The sequence below is a fragment of the Argiope bruennichi genome, chromosome 4, assembly GCF_947563725.1.
Source record: "Argiope bruennichi chromosome 4, qqArgBrue1.1, whole genome shotgun sequence".
Lineage (NCBI taxonomy): Eukaryota > Metazoa > Arthropoda > Arachnida > Araneae > Araneidae > Argiope > Argiope bruennichi.
Window position 1 is genome coordinate 492,939 of NC_079154.1, and position 20,370 is coordinate 513,308.

The 20,370-nt window shown below is 33.3% G+C and overlaps 1 protein-coding gene across 1 annotated transcript in view; it reads left to right on the plus strand.

Annotated features, from left to right (window-relative positions):
* Positions 1-20,370, plus strand: part of LOC129965612 (dynein regulatory complex protein 11-like) — a 117,920-nt gene that overhangs the window by 25,085 nt on the left and 72,465 nt on the right. The window contains exons 3-5 of the mRNA XM_056079657.1: positions 10,741-10,831; positions 17,309-17,545; positions 19,261-19,377. Coding sequence (XP_055935632.1) covers positions 10,741-10,831; positions 17,309-17,545; positions 19,261-19,377 — 445 coding nt within the window. The remainder of the gene's footprint in view (positions 1-10,740; positions 10,832-17,308; positions 17,546-19,260; positions 19,378-20,370) is intronic.

Genomic DNA, 20,370 nt, shown 5'->3' on the forward strand with positions numbered 1-20,370 from the left:
TGGGTTAGACTTGAACCTGTTGCAATTTTTAAATAACTGCCCCAAAATACTCTGAAATGCTGTCTGAATTTACTTACATTTCAAAGCAATTAATCGAAGCTTTAGAGATAGGGGTATGGAGGTTACTGGTGGTAAAGTCATCTATTAGGCATTCAATATGATTTTTAACTGCTTTTGTTTTGTTGTATATTTTATTATTTCTTATAAATTGATTTAAACTAGCATTTTTGTAAATTTTGCAGGATATGATTTGAACCTAAAATATATGCTTATTGACGTTACCTTTGAAATCGTTTCTTTTATTATAAATATCAATTTTTGTATTGTTTTTTCTTTCTAAAACTAGGTCTAAAAATACTGTAGAGTGTTGGTGATAAGTAAGTTTTAGCTTGTCTGCATAAATATTTTGGGCAACAGAGTTGAAATCTTAGAGATTAAATATAATCAGGTCATCAATGGGACTGAAAGCTGAGTTCATTTTTAAAGCATAAGTTCTTTTTTAAAAAATAGGGAAATATTTTTTTTTTTTTTTTTTGCCCAAGAACCATTCTTGTGAAGAAATATAGGATGGGCAGTAGAAAGGAAAAAGGACAAAGTTTATTTTTCCTGTCGTCTTTCATTTAAAACTATTATTTTTAATCCAACCATTTTTTAAAACTTAAAACTGATATTTCTACTTAACAAATCTTTTTTTAATTTACAAATATTTAACACTTTTCATTTGCAATTTATTCTTCAATCGATATCTATTTACTTTTGGGTATAACTGGCAGTCCTCATAAACGCGCACTAAAAGTCGCATCACTTAATACATTTCAGACGTCAACCTTTCACACACACGGAGAATAAAGTCTTTTTTTTTAGTATTTTCTTTTCTTTACGTCCATTTTTGTTTACCTTGATGTATTTTGCACTTTCTTTTGTTTCTTTTATTTTGTTTGATATATTCTTTACGATTCTCAGATTTATGCATACCATCTCCATAGCATTAGCCAACTACAGAATTTGGGCTGAAGACATCATCATTTCATTCAAAACCATCTTCAGAATTCCTCTGCGATTCGTATTGATTTCATTCCCTGGTGAAGAAATTGAAGCACTGTCTGTTAAGTTTCGCATTCCGCTTCTATCTTTAATATTTATTTGCAGCTTATTTCACAGCGTTCTTTAAATCACACTATTTGGCAAATTGACTGTTCCTCAGTGAAGTTTCTTTGAATATTTTAAATTGTATATGTGAGACAGCAAAAAGATAATCATAAAAATAAATCATTTTATCCGATTCTGTTACCTAATTAGTTAAAAAAAGATTTAAACCAAAGATTCATATATAGCTCAAATGCGACCAGCTCTATGGTAAGCATTGCTTCCAAACTAAAAAATATTGTGGAATGCTTTTTCTGAAGGGGGGGAGGGGAGTCATGGTCTCCTTGACCTTCTCCTTGTATCCGCTTTTGTTCAAGAGTACACTCTCCATTTTCCCACGCGTCTTCACAGTACCAGCTTGGTGTTTAAATGAACTGCATTGCTATTTTTTTCACTAATTCCCGATGCGTTTTCCTACAAGAGAGTCCTCGGCCTTTTCTGCTGTTCAGAGTGCTCTACAGAGTATCGACAAGTTGGCCTGCGAGATCGCAGGTCTGTCGATCTCGGAGCATGTTGTTGGACGACAAATCCGGCATCACGCTCACCACATGGATGGTCGCTGACCAAATGCTGCTACAGGCACGGAACTCCACCACAACGAAATGACGCATAGGACGCAATGCATGCTTGGATTTAAGCATGTGGAGGCTGCAAGGGATATTAACGCCCCATCATTTTATATTTGAAATAGCTGTTCTCGCATATACTTGAGAGATGGGAGCTTGAAATTTTATCAAATATACAGTTTAGTGGAAAAATGTTCCGCTCAAATTTCATTTATCTTAATTCATTTCTTCTTGGTATTGGGGTGCATTTTCAGCAGAATATGACGTGATACAAATTTGAATTTTATAACACTCTTCCTTTGCACACTGGTTTCAAAATAGCGATAAATTAAAAATTGTATTTATTCATTTAAATAAGACAATTGCAGAGCATAGGGCGCGAATAATATTTGTGCCTATAGTATGGAAACAGTTTACCAGACAATTCTTTTGATATTTAAGTTAGAATAAGAATGGCACTGACATACTCAACTCGACAGTTTGGTATAAGTAATTGTGTATTCAGCATATGTATGCGAGGGCCGTCACCACTTGCTTCATTTATAAGATGGCTAAATGATCAAATCCTTGCTGAAAATACCAAAAGATTCATGGTATGTAATGCATGTATAAAGTAAGGCAATTGGAAGGAATTTTGCAGACACTGCCATTTTTTTAAATTTAAAATCATATTATAAGGTAGAGGGCATAACAATATTTTTTGAGAGCGCAATCCCATTCTGCAGAGCTCATTAATTAACCGATACATTTTTTACAATTTAATATATTAATTTACCTGTATTATTTACACGAAAATTCCTAATTAAGATAGTGGGTTCCCAATTACCCCAGAGATTATGAGGTAATCGGGAACACATTTCAGTTTCTGATCACATCAACAAATGGATTTCAAAAGAATTAATTTTAAATGGTGAGAAACTACTATATATAGCCTTAGAATAAATTTTGCAAACGATTCGTAATAATCCAAAATTTATTACTTACTTTATTTAACTTCTGTATATTTTATTTTTTCTGCAAAAATATCTCTTATTTCCTGAAGTATCGCATTTAGAATATCGCATCTATTGAATACCTACGATTTAAAGCAGCTCTTAATAATTCTAAAGTCAATTTTTTCGTGAAATTAGCCTTTAAAAAAACCAGAAATGATTGAATATCACAACGCTCGTGTTATATTTATATCTTGGATACAGACATTAAAAGTAGGAAGAATTTGAGATTCAGTATAGTAGAAATTCCACTTCAAGTAAGGTTTAATTCATTATTCTTTGACCATTACACTGCCTAAAGAACACTTTATCATCCGAGCAATTCTGCTTCAAAAAGGGATAAACGAATATAGTTTTTGCTGATTTTCCAAAAAATGCATTCTTAAAACTGTAGGCTGTTTTGCTGTGCTCGCAACCTGAAGCAGTAAAGTGGACAATCATCAAAACAGATTTGGATTTAGCAGACTGATGCTCTGCCGTTTCATCATCAGACACATCAAATCTATAGGCATAAATGTCTTCTTTCTAAAATATACAATGCTATTTATCAAAATAAACATCTTTTTTGAAACTCAAGATAAGTTGCTTTCACCATTTCTGCAATCACCTTGTTGAAAAGAATCGAATTCAACATCCTTAAATTCTTCCAGGTCATCAGTTTTTTTTCTATGATTGATGACATGCGGTTTCAAATCAATAATAACAAATTACTTTCATATGTAAAAGAAACATATATGTTGATCATATGGTAACTTTTTTAAGTGCTAGTTGTTAAATAAATATAAAATAAGAAACATTATTGAAGGAATTGAATACTGCAGCATTTCTATATTTAATATTAATTCATATCATATAATAAATTATTCTAAATGGTTGAAATATATGCCTTAATTGCATCGAAAACCTATTATAAATTATAAAGCATTTAAAATTGTCAATGGTGCTGTGCTCATAACCTTTTGATCATAAGGAAAATTTAAAAAAAAAAAATTCTTTGTAATATTTATATTCTACAGATTTAAGAAATTTACATAAAAAAACAAAAACAAATTACCTTTTAAGACTGACGTAAGAAAATAAGTCTGATAAACATAGATAATATGAGAAATATGAAAAGAATGTACGATAGCCTCTGATATATGGCTCCGCATTTATTGATTCGATATATATATATATATATATATATATATATATATATATATATATATATATATATATATATATATATATATATATATATATATATATATATATGTGTGTGTGTGTGTGTGTGTGTGTGTAAACACATGTATTTTAAAGCATTTTCGCGGCCGAAGAGAGGGAATACATTTTAAACTTCACTTTTATTCCATTCTGGGAGGCATAAATTATGTTCAAGCAGAAGCAATCAGGTACGTGGACATAAAACAACACAAGGGTGATTCTGATAGGGATTTCTTTACACTTGTCGATTTAGGTAAGGGCGAAATCTAGATATCTTTTAAAAAGAATTCTGTTAGTAGAAAAAGAATAATAAAGCTTCGCTTAAAATAATTTTTTATCCCTTTTCTTGGAGCTTGGGAATCGCTAATATAAGCATTTTACACAGCTTCTGTTGAATTAATGAAATAAGAAAGGTGGAATGAGATCAGGAAATAAGAGAACATTTTAGAATGAAGTTAATATGTGTTAAATTAATATAAAACTTTAGAAATGAATTAGGATTTAAATTAGAATTCAAAATACAATCCCCCCCCCCACCGCAAGACTTGGAAGTGCGCTGGTGCCCTTTGACACACAACCATACCTTACAGTGGTGCCCAAGTAAGAAATTCAAATGCATATTAAAAGGGATACCTAAGTTTTCCTTATCTTTACATTACTAAAAATCCATTTCAATGAGGAAATTAAGTATAAACATATAATATATTTGTGAAAATATTAGATAACTTAAACATTCAGCAATACCAAAATAATAATATTTAAATGTGCAATATAAAAATGATTTTCTGCAGAAACTCAGCTGATTAACTCTATTTGGTGAGGGATGTCTTTAGGGAATGCTTGCACACAGTGTCCTTTAATAGTAGAAGGCTCACCAAAATTATCAATTTGGGTATAAAGTAATGGAATAATAAACTGAACTTATATAATAATAAAATATCAACATAGTTCTGATTTTATATGAAACACTTGAATATGAAAATAATAAACAGGAGATTGAAAATATATTATAAACATTAATACTCAAACAAATGGCATAAAAATGTGCAAGTTTGAAAGAAAAAACATTTAAACCTACTAGTTAGCCAATTAGTGGTGACTAATTAAACCTTGTCCATTCATTTCTAGTAGTGGGGGAAGCTTAATTTCCGGAAAATTTGAACATCAATAAGGGGAATGTAATTCTTATGCTCTTTCTACTCTCACATAAGAATATTCGTTTCCAAAGAGGAGAATAAAATATCCGGTATAAAAAATAAAAAGAGACAAAAATTAAATAGGAGGTTGACCCTATACTCGCATCTCAATAAGCGTGCTATATTTAAATATATGTTATGATGGCGCCTATCCCAGTATCATCATAACGAAGAAAAAAAAGGGGGGGGGATGCTTTCTCATGAGCGGTTTCTCAACCTAAGTTGGGATTTATGTGTGGAAGAATAAAAAATGGGACATAAAAGGATTTTTTTTTTTAAATCTTTAAATTATTATTCTTAAATGTTAAGAAATCTGACTCAACAAGATTACCAAATTAATAATAAAACACTAAATAAAATATCAATATTGTTATGATTTCACTCAAGTGAAATATTAATATAATGATTTTAAATGAAGTATTTGGACAGTAAAATAAAAAATACAAGATCGAAAAACTTCAAATAAAAAACTTGGAAATAAAAATTATAATCGTAAGATTGAAAGATTTCATGTTAAACACTTGTAACTCAAATTAATAAATGCAAGATTCAAAGATTTCATAAAAACACTTGTAAATGAATGTAACAAACACAAGATACAAAATTCTCTTACAATAAATATTTGAGAAATAAAAATAAAAAAATATAAAAAAAAATATTAGGGCAATTGAAAAAAATTTGTATTTAGAAACTTGAGAATATTTTGACGCAAATGACAATAGAGGGTAGCTTAATGACAATCAGAGGTGAAAAAATTTCTCCTGAGGCATTTATTACATTATTCTGATTATTACTTGCCATTATGAAGTATATAAGAACCTCCGTCTGCTATTTTTCTTCATTCACAAGATTTGTATGCTTACTAAAACATGAAAGTATTCTAATACGATGGATAACAGTGGATTGTTTAAATAACCATTAGAAACGTATAAAAATTTCCTGCGATGTATTCACAAATTTTCTCTGATTATCAAGTGTCATTACTTTTATTTATTTACTTTTTTAATTTAAAGATAAATTTTATTTATTTGGGTAAATCATTTTTCTTGAATTTGATAGCAATAAATAAATTTCAAATGCAACACACTTTAATATTATGCATACGAGTACATTTTGAATAATTGGTTGGATAAAAGATTCAAAAATTCAGTATTTTAAGTAATACTATGAAAAGATCATTTGCAATAGAATTAAAATTTAAATATACAATTCAAAGTAAAATAAAAATACTCAATATAAATGTTGAATTTTTGGAAGGAATAATAATATTATTGAGGAATTCTCTTATTATTTTTCCATTGTTGAGTCAGGAACTTCTGAACACTCATCACTTCTATATGAATCACAAGAAGGCAAAATTTTCAGCACTGGTTGTAGAGCAACACTTTTAAGCTTGAAGGGAGGTGATTATTGTATTATGATGAGATTGGAACACAAAAATGACATCTTGGAAGTCTGGATCATTTGGCACAGGCAAGAAGCTTCAACTTCTTCAGCTCGGAAGCGTGGGAACCGCTAATTTAAGCAATTATATAGAATTAATTAAATAAAAAAGGTGAAATGGGATCAGGAAATAAGAGAACATTTTAGAATTAAGTTAGTATGGGCTGAAAAAAGGTAAAAATTAGGAAATTAATTATGTTTAAATTATATATATATGTGTGTGTGTGTGTTTGTGCAAATAGCAACAAAAATATATTATTTTACATATATACTTTTTTAATTCTTATATTCAATCCTTTAAGATGTTTAATTAATTAATAATTCTAATTTGAACAATAATTAGTCAGTTATGTCAAAAAGATATGGTATAGTATAATATAAATTATTTAACTCAATTTTGAAAAATTGATTAAAATTAAAAGAAAAAAAATCATACAGAAGTGAATTTTAAGTCACTGAAAAGCTAATTTTTATTTTCTCGTTAATGAACTGTAAAGAAAGTAGTATAATAATTATATAAAAAAAATGAAATCGAGATTTTGACGAACCTCCCTACTTCACACTTTTCTGATTACGAAAAACGCATTCTTGGATTTCTGCCTATCTATCTGCCTGTGAATATTATAAATGAAAAACGAAAGTCTTTTTGAATTAAACTAATAAAATATGGTATTTGGATGTATTTACTAAATTTTTATCAAATTTTGAATAAAATCCATTCGGAGGGAGTGTGTCTGTACGACTATTAGTACAAGACAGCTCGATAACTACTAAACGTAGATACATAAAATTTGGCACACAGGTTTTAGCATCTAAAATATAGATTCATTCTTTTCAAATTTTGAGACAAAGCTGTCAAAGAGTTGACCGTCTGTTGGTCTTCAATTTCGCTTGCGTATAAACTCGATGATTCATAACCGCAATGACGCAAATCAGTGAGCAGATATACAATTTTTGTAACTTTCAAAGAGGTGTGGAATCGCAATATATATACAGGGTGGTCAAAAAAAAAACTTCCCCTAAATATGAAACCCCAGCAGCCTATCCGCTCAACCAATCGAACCAAAATTTCAGACATGGTTATTTGAAGGTATGCGCTGGAGATTGTGATGATTCTAAACAACGCAGAACTCACGGTTACGGTTACAGTGAAAGAATTTTGAAATTTTCGAATGGCAACACCCACTTTTTCCTTGCGCAAATTGATCAGCGTATTGAAAAACCACAAATGGCGTTGGAACGATTAGCGTGTGACGAAAATTGCCACCTTAAAGCATATGCAAAGAAGAGAATTATAAAGGACTAATGACAACACAGAGAAGAAAGAGAAAAAAAGTTTTTATTGGAATGGAAAGTTATAATTACAGGTTTTCAAAGTGTTCGTCTTCGCAGGCTACAACGCATTGCATTCGGGAGATTGTGGACAACAATGCCGAACGTAACATGCAAGGAGGAATCTGCATAACTTCACGTGTTATCGCATCTTGCAATTCTGACACAGTTGCAGAATTCCGTTATTCCTGAATTGCAGCAACGAAATGTCATTAGGGACATTATATGGATGCAAGATGGGGCTTCTCCGCACGTCGCCCAATGTGTTCGACCAGTGCTGCAACAACACTTTGGTGATAGAATCATCTCTAGTAACTTTGCAGTTTCGTGGCCACCGCGATTCCCCGACTCACTCCTATGGATTTCTGGTTCTGGGGTTATCTGAAATCTAAGGTGTACACGCCTGGTCCACGAGATGTGCCAGAGTTGCAAGATGTGATAACACGTGAAGTTATGCAGATTCCTCCTTTCATGTTACGTTCGGCATTGTCCAGAATCTCCCGAATGCAATGCGTTGTCGCCTGGGAAGACGAACACGTTGAAAACCTGTAATTATAACTTTCCATTCCAATAAAAACTTTTTTTCTCTTTCCTCTCTGTGTTGTCATTAGTCCTTTATAATTCTCTTCTTTGCATATGCTTTAAGGCTGCAATTTTCGTCACACGCTAATCGTTCCAACGCCATTTGTGGTTTTTCAATACGCTGATCCATTTGCGCAAGGAAAAAGTGGGTGTTGCCATTCGAAAATTTCAAAATTCTTTCACTGTAACCGTAACCGTGAGTTCTGCGTTGTTTAGAATCATCACAATCTCCAGCGCATACCTTCAAATAACCATGTCTGAAATTTTGGTTCGATTGGTTGAGCGGATAGGCCGCTAGGGTTTCATATATAGGGGAAGTTTTTTTTGACCACCCTGTATATATATATATATATATATATATATATATACTCATGTCCAAAATTAAGGTCACAAAAATGTTTTTCAAAGTAATTCTAAATGGCTACGAGTAAAATTTAAACCAATTGTATTTCATATATTGTGAATGACCGCTAACACGATATTAACCTTTTTTGTGGGAAAAAAATGTTGTTTAGCATTAGTTTTTGGGGAACTACTGAAATTAGACCGTTTAGGCATCTGGGATTTTTGCCTGCAATTTTGTGAATATTGCATTAAAACAAAAAATTTAACCTGTTTCCAGTGAGAATGAGTTCTCATAATTGTTTTGACGATGCCTTCAGATGGAGTACCGTTGGTAGGCTTGAAGCTGGGCTGTCTCAAGCGGAGATAGCTCGATGGTTACAATTGGTACCTAAAGTGGTATTCAGGTTGTGGAATCAATACCAAACAAGTGGTTCTGTAAACAGGAAGGCCGTCACAGAGCACAGACGCCTGCACAGTATCGCTATTTGGCATTAAGCGTACGACTGCATAGGCTGCCAACGGCTACTGAACTTGCTCGTGACCTTGCCGCTGCGTCTGGAATAAAAATTTCCAGACAAAAAGTATACAGATGTCTAACAGAGAGGGCTCTTTATGTCCGGTGACCAGTAGAGTGCATCCCTTTGACTGCATCCAACAGAAAAGCCCGGCTGTTGTGGTGCCTAACATATCAGTCTTGGACACAGCAAGAATGGTGGCGTGCTCTTTTCAGTGATGAGTCGAGATTTACCACACAGAGTGACACTCTTCAAATCTTCATCTGGAGAGAGCGAGAAGCTCGTTATCATCCCTCCTACGTAAAAGAAATCGACAGATTTGGGGGCAGATAATTCCTTATCTCGGGTGGCATAATGTTGGGCAGTCGTACACCACTGCACGTCTTCGATACGGGTACTGTCAATGCACATCGCTATAGGGATGAGATCCTCGAAGCCTATGTGAGGTTTTTCCGGGGTGCTTTTGACCCAGACTTCATGTTTATGGATGAAAACGCGCTTCCACAAAGAGCCCAGATCGTTGATGATTTTCTTGAGGAAGAGGATATTTGACGTATGGACTGGCCCTCGAGGACTCCGGATGACAATCCTATTGAACATGTTTGTAATGGTCTTGGAAGAGCCATTGCACAGCGTAACCCCTCTCCTAATACCCTCCAAGAGTTAAAAGCCGCGCTTTTGGAAGAATGGGCTTTGTTGCTCCAAGCATTTATTGACACCCTCATAAACAGTATGAAAGCTCGTTGTGAAGCCAGTATAGCAGTACACGGTGGTCACACTCCATTTTAGACAGGCTTTCCCCAATATAAATGCTTTATCTCTGATTCATAATGTAACACTTTTTGATATATCCTATTTCTTCATTCCCAATTAAAATCTTTTCCATGTTGCTATGTGTCTATGTTCTTTCTTCCAGTGTAGTGGACCTCTGTGCCAAATTTCGTGGCAACACAGTGAATAGTTTTTCCTTTTTCGCAGACTTTATGTTTGTGACCTTAATTTTGGACATGAGTGTATATATATATATATATATATATATATATATATATATATATATATATATATATATATATATATATATATATATATATATATATATATATATAATTATCATCTAAAGTCTGGACAATATTAAATGCATGAGATAATTTATTGATAACATTCTTTAATTGAGAAAAGTTATACTCTTACAGGTGGGTGGCTCATTCGGGAACAGAGGCACGGCTCTCCTCTCGCTCTCTGGGACCTCACGCTCAGAGTTTCGAGATCACTGTAAAAACTGAGACTAAATCCAATCGATGAAATGGCCACTTTTATAGCCAACTAAATTTACAATAAAGAATCGATAAGCGTATGCGACTAAGATTATTATAGTTCGCATTTAATTATATTATTTTAATTTCAATTTTTACTTTTTCAGAACTTACAATAATATTTGGAAATCTGCTCAAGAAGACCTGAATCTCATTCTTGAGGAAGAGACCTTGGACGAAACAGTGGCCTCAGAACAGGTAACTGTGTCATTTCTTTTTCTTTGTGAAATCCTCTACGCACGCTTGAAATGGTTGCACTTGTTTCATGTGCATTTAATTTCCACACTGAATTCGTGGTTTATTGAATTGTGGCATGGAAGAGCGCAGATTCGTGCGCAGAGCGCTGTTTTAGATATTAATCTGGGCTTTTCAAAAGCAGAAGATACGAAATCTCTTGATGCTTGCATTTTAGAAGCGGAAATCGTACAAAAATTTCGTGCATGCAAGTAATTGTCTATTTCTCAAGCGGCAGCCTTTTAGTTGTGTGTTTTGTCAGTGGTCATCTTTTTGCTAGACGATCAATTATATTCTCTTCAGTGGAATTCAATCAAATGTCGCTGCTGAAATAATAAAATTGAAAGCTAGATACGCATGTTCTCGCCGTTGACAAGAGTATGCACAATAATATTGAGCTCGACAAGTTTTTTTGCGGATATCATTAATGGGTAAAATTGCAATTATTTTCTTTAATGGTGATGAGAAGAAAAGGCCAGTTTACTTCTTTTGACGTTCTGTCAAATTGGGCAGTGATATGCATAGCTGTTACAAACATTTCGAACAATTTTGGAAAATACAAAATATTCTTGCAGGGTTATTTTTTTTCCAGAAGCCTGAGATAAAATTACTTCAGAAAGCTGTTTTTTCTCTATGTTCAGGATCAAAACATTGCCAGTTCTTGTAATGACGTTGAAGAAAATGCATTCTAGTATTCCTTAATTTTATTCTCAGAAAAATCATTATTAATAATAATGAAAAAGAAAATTGTAAATGCATGGATTGAAATTATGTTTCTATTTATTTGTTGCTATGATTCATATACACGAGAAAATATTGAATGCAATTCATTTAAAATAGCGTTAGAATATACCTAAGTGGATGCGTAGAAAGGGAAAAGTTGCCTTGTTCTAAAATAAAGAATTTTTGCGCTTCCGGGACATAGAAAGACGAATATTACATGACCTCATTGGAAGTCAAAACTCAAAGATGAAAATTTTTAAATCTTTTTTTAAAGAAATTCTTTGATCAAAGTCATCCTCTTTCTTTTCAAAGTTGTCATTGTTACTCGGATTCCTGACGACGAGTGAATCAGTTTGCTCGGAGCAGTTACAGAGCGGATTGGCCGAAGAGAAACTCTCCTAGTACCTTGCCTTTTCACTCACATCCTTTTATTTGAGGAAGAAGCATCCGAAGGGAGAATAAAAGAATTGAACACTTGTGGTCGCTGAGGAAGTCTTATCAATTTAGGAACTGTTGGATTTCTGAAACAAAATTATACAGTTCTTTTTTCAAAACTCCTGACTCCCAGCTGATCTCTCGAAAGAAGTGAAATGAATAGTATACTAAGAAATACACAGGCGATGACAACCTTTCGAAACATTTGTACTGGAATTGAAAGATAAGTCCGGTAATGGTGGCTTTGCTAGCTCTACTCTCTGGAATCAGTGATTCAAGGGTTCTGCCAAGTAGTGACGTGCGAAGGAAAATGGTGGGGTAGTTCAAGCAATATAATCCGTCAGAATTCAGTAGGGTAGTTGGAACAGGCTTCCATGATGAAAGTGACATTGAGTCACATGGTCAAAGAGAAAAGTAATCTTGATATCAAAAGAGCAGAATAATTTTTTATGCAGTCAAATTCAAGAGAAATGACAGATCGCAGTTGCTGGCTCTAATGAATATTGCAATCAAAACATAATGCGAAAATATAATTATCAGCCTTACAACATTTTTTTAAAGCAAATCAGCATCAAAAAGTAATTAAATGAAGAACTGGAAGATTTTTTAGCCTATGAAATATGTCGTTTTCTTTACCTCTATTTAATGATGCTGGAACACGAAAAGGTACAAAACGCTTTTTGTACAAAGCTTTCAAGCCATGCGCACAAGTTATCAATTCTGAAAGCAGTATGTATGCTGTTGATAAAGAGTAGTACTAAGTGGAGTTTAGAATGATATTTTTCCAAAATTTGATTGTTTTTTTTTTTCCAATTATAGGCAAAACGAAAAAAAGCAATTAAAAAACTTTACTGAATAAGTTTTTATACGCCTTCAGGCTGCAAAATAATTTGGCAAGAAATTTTTGATGTCATACTTCAGATTCATAATCAGCACCCGAAAAAGACAAACAGAAGAAAAAAAATTAGAATTTAATTAGAATAAATAAACAGAATTTAATTTACCTCTACCCCTCATTTTTTGGTATCTAGTGAATGGTTTAAATGGGGAATCGGCTTGAGTCCAGATTTTCATATTACTGCCGACTGGCCACGAGACGACGGACGTCAAATAAAAATCCGCATCATCGCTGGATTTGAAACCATCTCTATGACTGACTCTTTCTTTCATTTTTTAAACTCGTGCATGATATCATAGCCGTGGGAAAAAAACGAGAAAAATGAATATTACTTTTTTAAATAGCTTCTATAATTTTATTTTCTATTATTGTGGTTTTGAATTTCTTCGATATTCAAATGGGAATAATTTCTTGTCAGTGAATAATTTAAATTACCTGAAGAAAATTTCAACATGCACACGAAACATCAGCTATGCAATGAATACTTTTTCTGAAGGCAATATTACTGAAGTCATGTATAAAAATATTTGTGTGTGTGCAGTAATAACAGGCAATTTAACCTTGATTTCAGAATCTGCTGGAAAATAGAAGTGTATATTCTGCGTGATATGAATATTTTTAAGAAAATCATCAGAAGTTACTACCACTGAGTTTTGTTGTTCAAGTTTCTTTCAAAAGATGTATCTTTCAGATGCGTGGAGCAAGGAGATACGATTTCTAGTCCAGTCAACCTGATTTCAAGAAAATAAGCTATTAATCTGAGAGGAAAAGTTTAAATTATAAAACTTTAGGCATGATGATATTCTATGAAATGAAACTGTCAGATGGCTCCATTAGATCAGATGTAAATTTTTAAAATGTGCACATATTCCCCCTTTTTTTAATTTGGCTTTCCAATGAAATATGTGTTTCCATATAATATGGAATAAGTGGCCCGACTTATTTGCGTTATTTTTTGGAAATCCGACTTCGTTGAAGGCCAGCGAAAAATGCCTACGAGTACTCGTTTCTTTCTCGTATGCGAAGTATATTGAAATCGTCAAAAAATGAACCAGACGTCTGAAATTTGTTATAACCAAATATGTCATTTTCTATCAAATTTTGAACAAAATTCATTCGTAAGAAATTTTTCTGTCTGGTATTTCACATACAAGTGAACTCAATAAATACAAAGCGCAAAGAGCTAGGCATTTAAAATTTAGTACTCTGGTTTGGCATCTAAAATATGGATACTTATCAAATTTTGAGTGAAAGGGTTCACCAGCTGCCGGTCTGTACTTTCGCATGCGTATAAACGCAATAAATCCTAAATGCAATGACTTAAAACAATGAAATGGGGTGTGTGAAGGAAACTGTGGTTATTTTAGAGACAATCGGCTGGCAAAAAGGCACCGAAAATATATATTCTGGCGATGAATTCAATAAGAATGCTAGATTCGTGCCAAAGATCCATATTTCGTGGCCGTCGTTTATTAATGGCATGTAACACTGAAAGGTAAACATCTTTATAATTATCTGCAATTTGATGCGGAGAAAGGGGGGATGAGGCTTTTATCGTCGATATTCGCAGGAAGAAAACTATTCTTATCCTAAAAGTGCAGCTCTTTGATCGCAGATGGCATTGTAATAGCGGATTTGCACAAAAAAGGACGAAAATCGAATTTGAAGACTTTTTATCTTCATTGCTCATTCTGTTATGACGCTCCAGTGTAGAGAAAGTATAGAAATAGTCAAAAAATTCAAACTCGAGAGTTTGACGAATGCCACGTGTTAGACCTCCTTGCGTTCGAAAAACACATTTTTTTTTTTTTTTTTTTTGTTAAAAAAGGCCTGACTAAATCTAATGTCCGTTTGTCTGTCTGAGACGGTTGAAATTTTTTTACAGTCTTTACACCGAATCTGTAGATTTCTATCAAATGTTGTGCAAAATCCATTCAAAGGAGGCCTGTCTGTCCGACTGCTCGATGGTTACAAGATGAGCAAAGCTATATGGATAAAATTCAAATTTAACATCTATAGTGTGTGCCTCTTAACAAAATTTAACATCTATAATGTGTGTATCTATAGTAAATCCAATGAGGAGCTGATTGTGTGTCGCCTGTACTTTTAGAAACTTGTCAATGCGATAGCTCAAAAGCGCAAGGACTTTAATATACAGAATTTAAAATGTGACTGCAAGTGTAGTTCTATGTCAGATTTTTGTTTTCATTGGTTGGGAAAAAACTAATCTAAATAGGTGCAACTTCGATTTTCGGATTTAACCGCATGTTAGGATGAATCGTCAAAAAAGCTCGCCAAGGATCACAAGATAGATTCAATGAGAATTCCAAATTCACGCCAAAGCATAATATTTAGTAAATTGTTGTTTGCCAATACCATGAAAGGCGTCCTCTGGGATAACAGTTTTAGGAGAGAGTATGTGAGAAAATTTTGTGGAGACCTATCTCACAGGTTTATTGAAACGTCCCCTTTTCAGATAGCAGCCTTTTATTTAAACGCGAGAAAACGAACGTTTATGCTCCTTATTTGGCCTCCTATCCGGGTGTCAGCTAAGAAATCTTACTTAGGATAATCAACTCAACACCATAAACTAGTAAAATGGCTGTTATGTTTTTCCCATATTTTGTTACTTTTCATGAGAATTCGACTGAACTTTTCATTTGTACTTGATCAAACCTCTCTCACTTTTTAATTTTGAATCATAAGGTGATTTCATTTATTTTATACCTTACATCTACTTGTTGATGCTAGCAAAATTTATTAGAAAATTAGGATGAGTGTATGATGCCACTGTAGGTAGGTGATCGAAGATATTGCAAAAGTACCGAGAGGATTGAAAAATAAAAGGAAAGAAGCTGATTGTGGTTTTCACTTGACTGATGTTTATCATGCTACAGGAAGGCCGCTCTCTTAGTGTGTCATTTTTTTTTTTTTTTTTTAAAGAACTGTTCCTTGGATTTATTTATCTGTTTTGGTGTGGTTTAATGACTCGCATCCTGCGCATTACTCCAAATTCTTCAGAAAATGGATGTAATCAGCGATTTAATTTTGACGAACGCATTTTTTGAAAGTTGACGAATGGTAGCATGAAAAGGCATTCCATGACTGTTGTTGAGATACATGAAAGGGTATCACGGAAATTTTACTTCAGCAGATTGGGTGGCTCCATTCTATTTCGTTATAAAATATGTATCCAGTAATATCGTCACTTCATTTAATCTCTAATGAATAAATTGTTTTTATTTATACGTCTCATGGGTCATTCATTATTTAGATATCCTCTACATGGCGTATTTCGTATTGACTGAAATCATACTAACCGTTATGAATGAGTTATGAAAACGTAATTGTCTTGCAGCATTTCTTGGTTTGATGTACTGATTTTACGAGCCTCATCAAATAACTATGATATCAGTTTTTCTTAATTTTAACATTTCTTAAATTCTAAAGGGTTCGAATTATAATCTACAATTTGTTTTTATTCTCATATTTTGTTTTCTTATGAAATACAATCCGGTCTCAATGGTTCATCAGCTTTTAGACGAATCCATTATTAAAAGTTTTCTTGTTATGTATTTTTAAAATTTTCATTTACGTACAGATGCATCTGATATGATCCTGTTTCGTTATGTATTTATTTTGGTGACACTTTTATCTCTAGTTTCCAGTGCCATTTTTAAATAGTTTTAAATCACATTCCGTTATTTCTACATCCAGCGAATGTAAATAACGTTCTTCTATTTCAGTCGGATGTTGAGCAGATTCCGATGAAGGGTGCACGGAGTGACTCTTTTAAGCTTTCGTTTTCGTTTTGCTATTTTTAAGCCTTCTTAAATGCAAGGAAAATTCGAAGACTGCTTCATTTCTTTAGTTCAGTTTGATTCATTCCATCAAGCAAATTAACGGACGCTTTCACGTTAGATTATTAATATTTTGTCTGGTCTGGATATGTGAAAAAGAAACAGATGGAACACTTTTTAACTGTATAATGCTCCATAAATAACTTTAATATATAAGAAAAATAAAACAAAAAACTTTAGTTTCTTAAAATTTCTATCGTAAATTAAATTTTATAGCAGTTTTTACATCTTTCCTGCCATCTGGTACTATGATACTTCGATCCCGTTGCAAACCATAGGATTCGTCACTACAGATCTCCAAAAAATCTGCAATTCTAATCTAGCTATGCAATCGTGATGGAAACGTAAACGAATCATTCATCGTGATTCACTAACAACATGAAATAAAGAATTTGTTAGCAAGAACGCTACGTTGTCAGTAGCAAAAGAAAGCAACTCAGGCTTCTGAAAATTACGGAATTCTTCATAATGAATTCATCAGTTGATTAACACCCCTAAAATGAATCAAGCCTTTTTTTTTTCCAGGAAAGACTCTCCGCTGTGCAGAAAACCTCCAACCTGTACTTGCGCTACATCCAGATCGCCAACCGGCTGACGGAGTGCCGCGAGAACATCCTGCAGCCCCAAAAGCGGCGGCTGCTCCAGAAGCTGATCGACAACTGCATCGGGAGGACGCTGGAGCTGAAGCACGGGCTCGTCAGCCTCGAGTTCGCGGAGGTTCAATATCTGGATGACGCACTGCTGGAGATGAAGATGACGCCGGTGCGTTGCCCCCCTCCCTCACTCGGATTATCTTCACTTACAGTAAAGACGCGCGTGTGTAAATTCCCCAGTCATAATGATCTCAAAAATTTTGTTTCTCAGAAAACGCCAATTTAAAACTAAGCAAGATAACTTAAGGCGATCGAAATAAGGATCATTATTTTAATCTGTTTGAAATATACATAGATGAATACAAGATAAATCGATGCTATCATTCTTTTTACACCAAACAACACCGAAAATATCTTGTGATTAAGCAGAAAATTACAACAAGATCCATAAAGGAGCTAAATTAAATTACCAAAATTCAAAGAAACTGTTAAACATATCACGATAGAATTAACACACAATTGGAGACATTTAGCTCTAATTACAATGCAATAAGACAATTTATAAATCATCCAGTTCACTTTCAAGTCCATTCTCAAATTACTACGCATTCAAAGTATATAAAAAAATATTAAACATTTCATAATAAGATTAACACCCCACATTTAAAGATATTTTAAAGTCTTTAAATTAACATTCTAACACTTAATTTATTATTTAATTTTATTATTTAAGACGTAAAAGTTTTTTATTAACTTTATTACAGAATTTAAGTGCCTATACATTTGTACGTCTGCGTCTCATTTTTAATCTGATCCATCAACAAAGTGGACTGTTTGTCCACATTTACTTGAATGCGAAAGAGTTTACAAATAGGCAATAAAATAGAACTCTCCTTTAAGTTTGAAATGAGTTTTTAAGAAATAAAATAAGAAGACAATTCACTAAATTTTTAGAGCAGCTCTGTGAATCACTGTTATAACTGCACTTTTTTCTTCTTCTTCTTCTTCTTTAATACTGCAGAGTAGGCAAAAGTCTTTTTGATTACAAAAAAAAATCATTACGAAAGAACCACTGAATATAATTCAGCAAAATGTTTATTATCGAACGGTCGTGTCCTCCTTTTTTTTTTTTTTTTTTTTTTAGTTCAACAGCAGTCAATTAGAAAATGATGCTAACGCTCACCCAATGCTACTCCAGAAGATCTTTTTCATTTGGAGTTCCATTAAGAGCGGAGTGCCAGTTGAAGATATGGATGCACTTAAAGGGTACTGTGTACCTTGGACTGGAATATTGGACAATACGCGGTGAGAACCGGAACACCGCCTCCACATTCTGTCAGGCTACCGAGGGTTGCGCCCATTAAAATGTACCGACACGAGTGTTTTTATTAAAATTTTACAGCCGCCTTTACAACGTATCGGAACAACCCTGTGTCAAATTATAATTCTTTTGTAACCAGAGGAAGACTACAAATCACCGCTTAGTAGATAGGAATATTAGGGGCAGTACATAATTCTTCAGTCATTTTTGTATCTTTTGTGAAAGAGGTTACAGTTGAAAAGAACTCCTGACGAAGCAAAGACCTTTTATGTCTCCAACGACCTTCCTGTTGAGTAGAGCTTTGTTTCAGCCATTTTAGGCTTGCAGAGCGTCCTTTCTTTGTCACAAAACGATCTTCGCGCCTTTGAGTGCTTCTTCGCCTTCTACATAAATACATTTTCGATTACAGCAAGTCTCTTCCATCTCAGCTTTAGTTTTTCTTAAAAGTGATAAAAATGCTAAAATGAGAAGAAAAATTCCATATTTAGAGTCTACTAAGAAAGTTGTCCCCTGATTTTTCAAAAATTTTGCATTTTAAATTATTTCTAACTATCTTTTTTCAGGACCAAATGAACATAAAAATTCCTGCTTATTTTCGAGAGAAAACCAAAGAAGAACAAGAAAAGGCTTTACTGATCAAGGAATTGATGAGATATTTCTACAGCGAGACCCCTAATACGGTAAGTTGGATAGTTTTTCTCCAATAAGAATTTTATTTACATTTCAGAAAATTCTTGTCTCGCAACAGCAATTTCTGACTGAAAATAACTCTTTTCTAGGAGAAAAAAAATGAATGTCCCGTTTCTTCTTTATCAAATAAATATCAGCAAAACGCTCGTTCCTTTTTTGGTCGGTGGTAGAGATCCCTTCGGTGTGATTCTTGAAATGTCTACTCCTCCTAGCATAAAATATGTGAGCCTTTAGCTAGAGCGTAAAAACTACCTGTGTGCAAATTTTTATTTTCAGAGTTCAGCACACCAGAGCCTTGCACTTTTTGTATAATTAAGAAAAGTGAGAATGTTCTATAGGAGATTTTATTCAACCAATCGAAGTCAAAATTTGACATTAAACTATAGTTATAATAACAAAATCAAATACCAATTTTCATTCATCACGTTTTTGATTTGTCACTTTTATGTGAATGCAAATACGCAGAGAAAAATACATTAACGGATTTGGTTCAAAATTTGCTATAAATTTGCACTTCAGATATTAGAACTGTGTACCAGATTTTACTCTTGAGTTAAGTAAGCTTTGTAATTATCGTGTTCCCTTATTCTCAGACAAAACATTTCCTTCGAAAGCCTTTCATTCAGAGTTGGAAAGAAATCTACAAATTTGATCTTCGGATTATGTACATCCGTTTAACTCAAAGCTCTTTTGAGTCACATGACAATGATGGTGGCAGGCAGACACCGTCCAAAAATACGCTTTTCGATTTCAGGAGAAGGTCTGAAATGTCAACATTTCGAGTTCAAATTTCTTCATGCTTACAATTCCTGCCTACTGAGTGGCGTTCAGTTTTATGGGTATAGGTGTTTTAATATTTTGGTGGATCTAAAACATTAGTTTGTCTTTAAGACTTTCCAAGAATTCTGAAGAGCTCTGACAGTGATGATTGTCTTTAATAATTAGTTTATATGTCATTCTTTAATGATCTGTCGTTTTTCAGA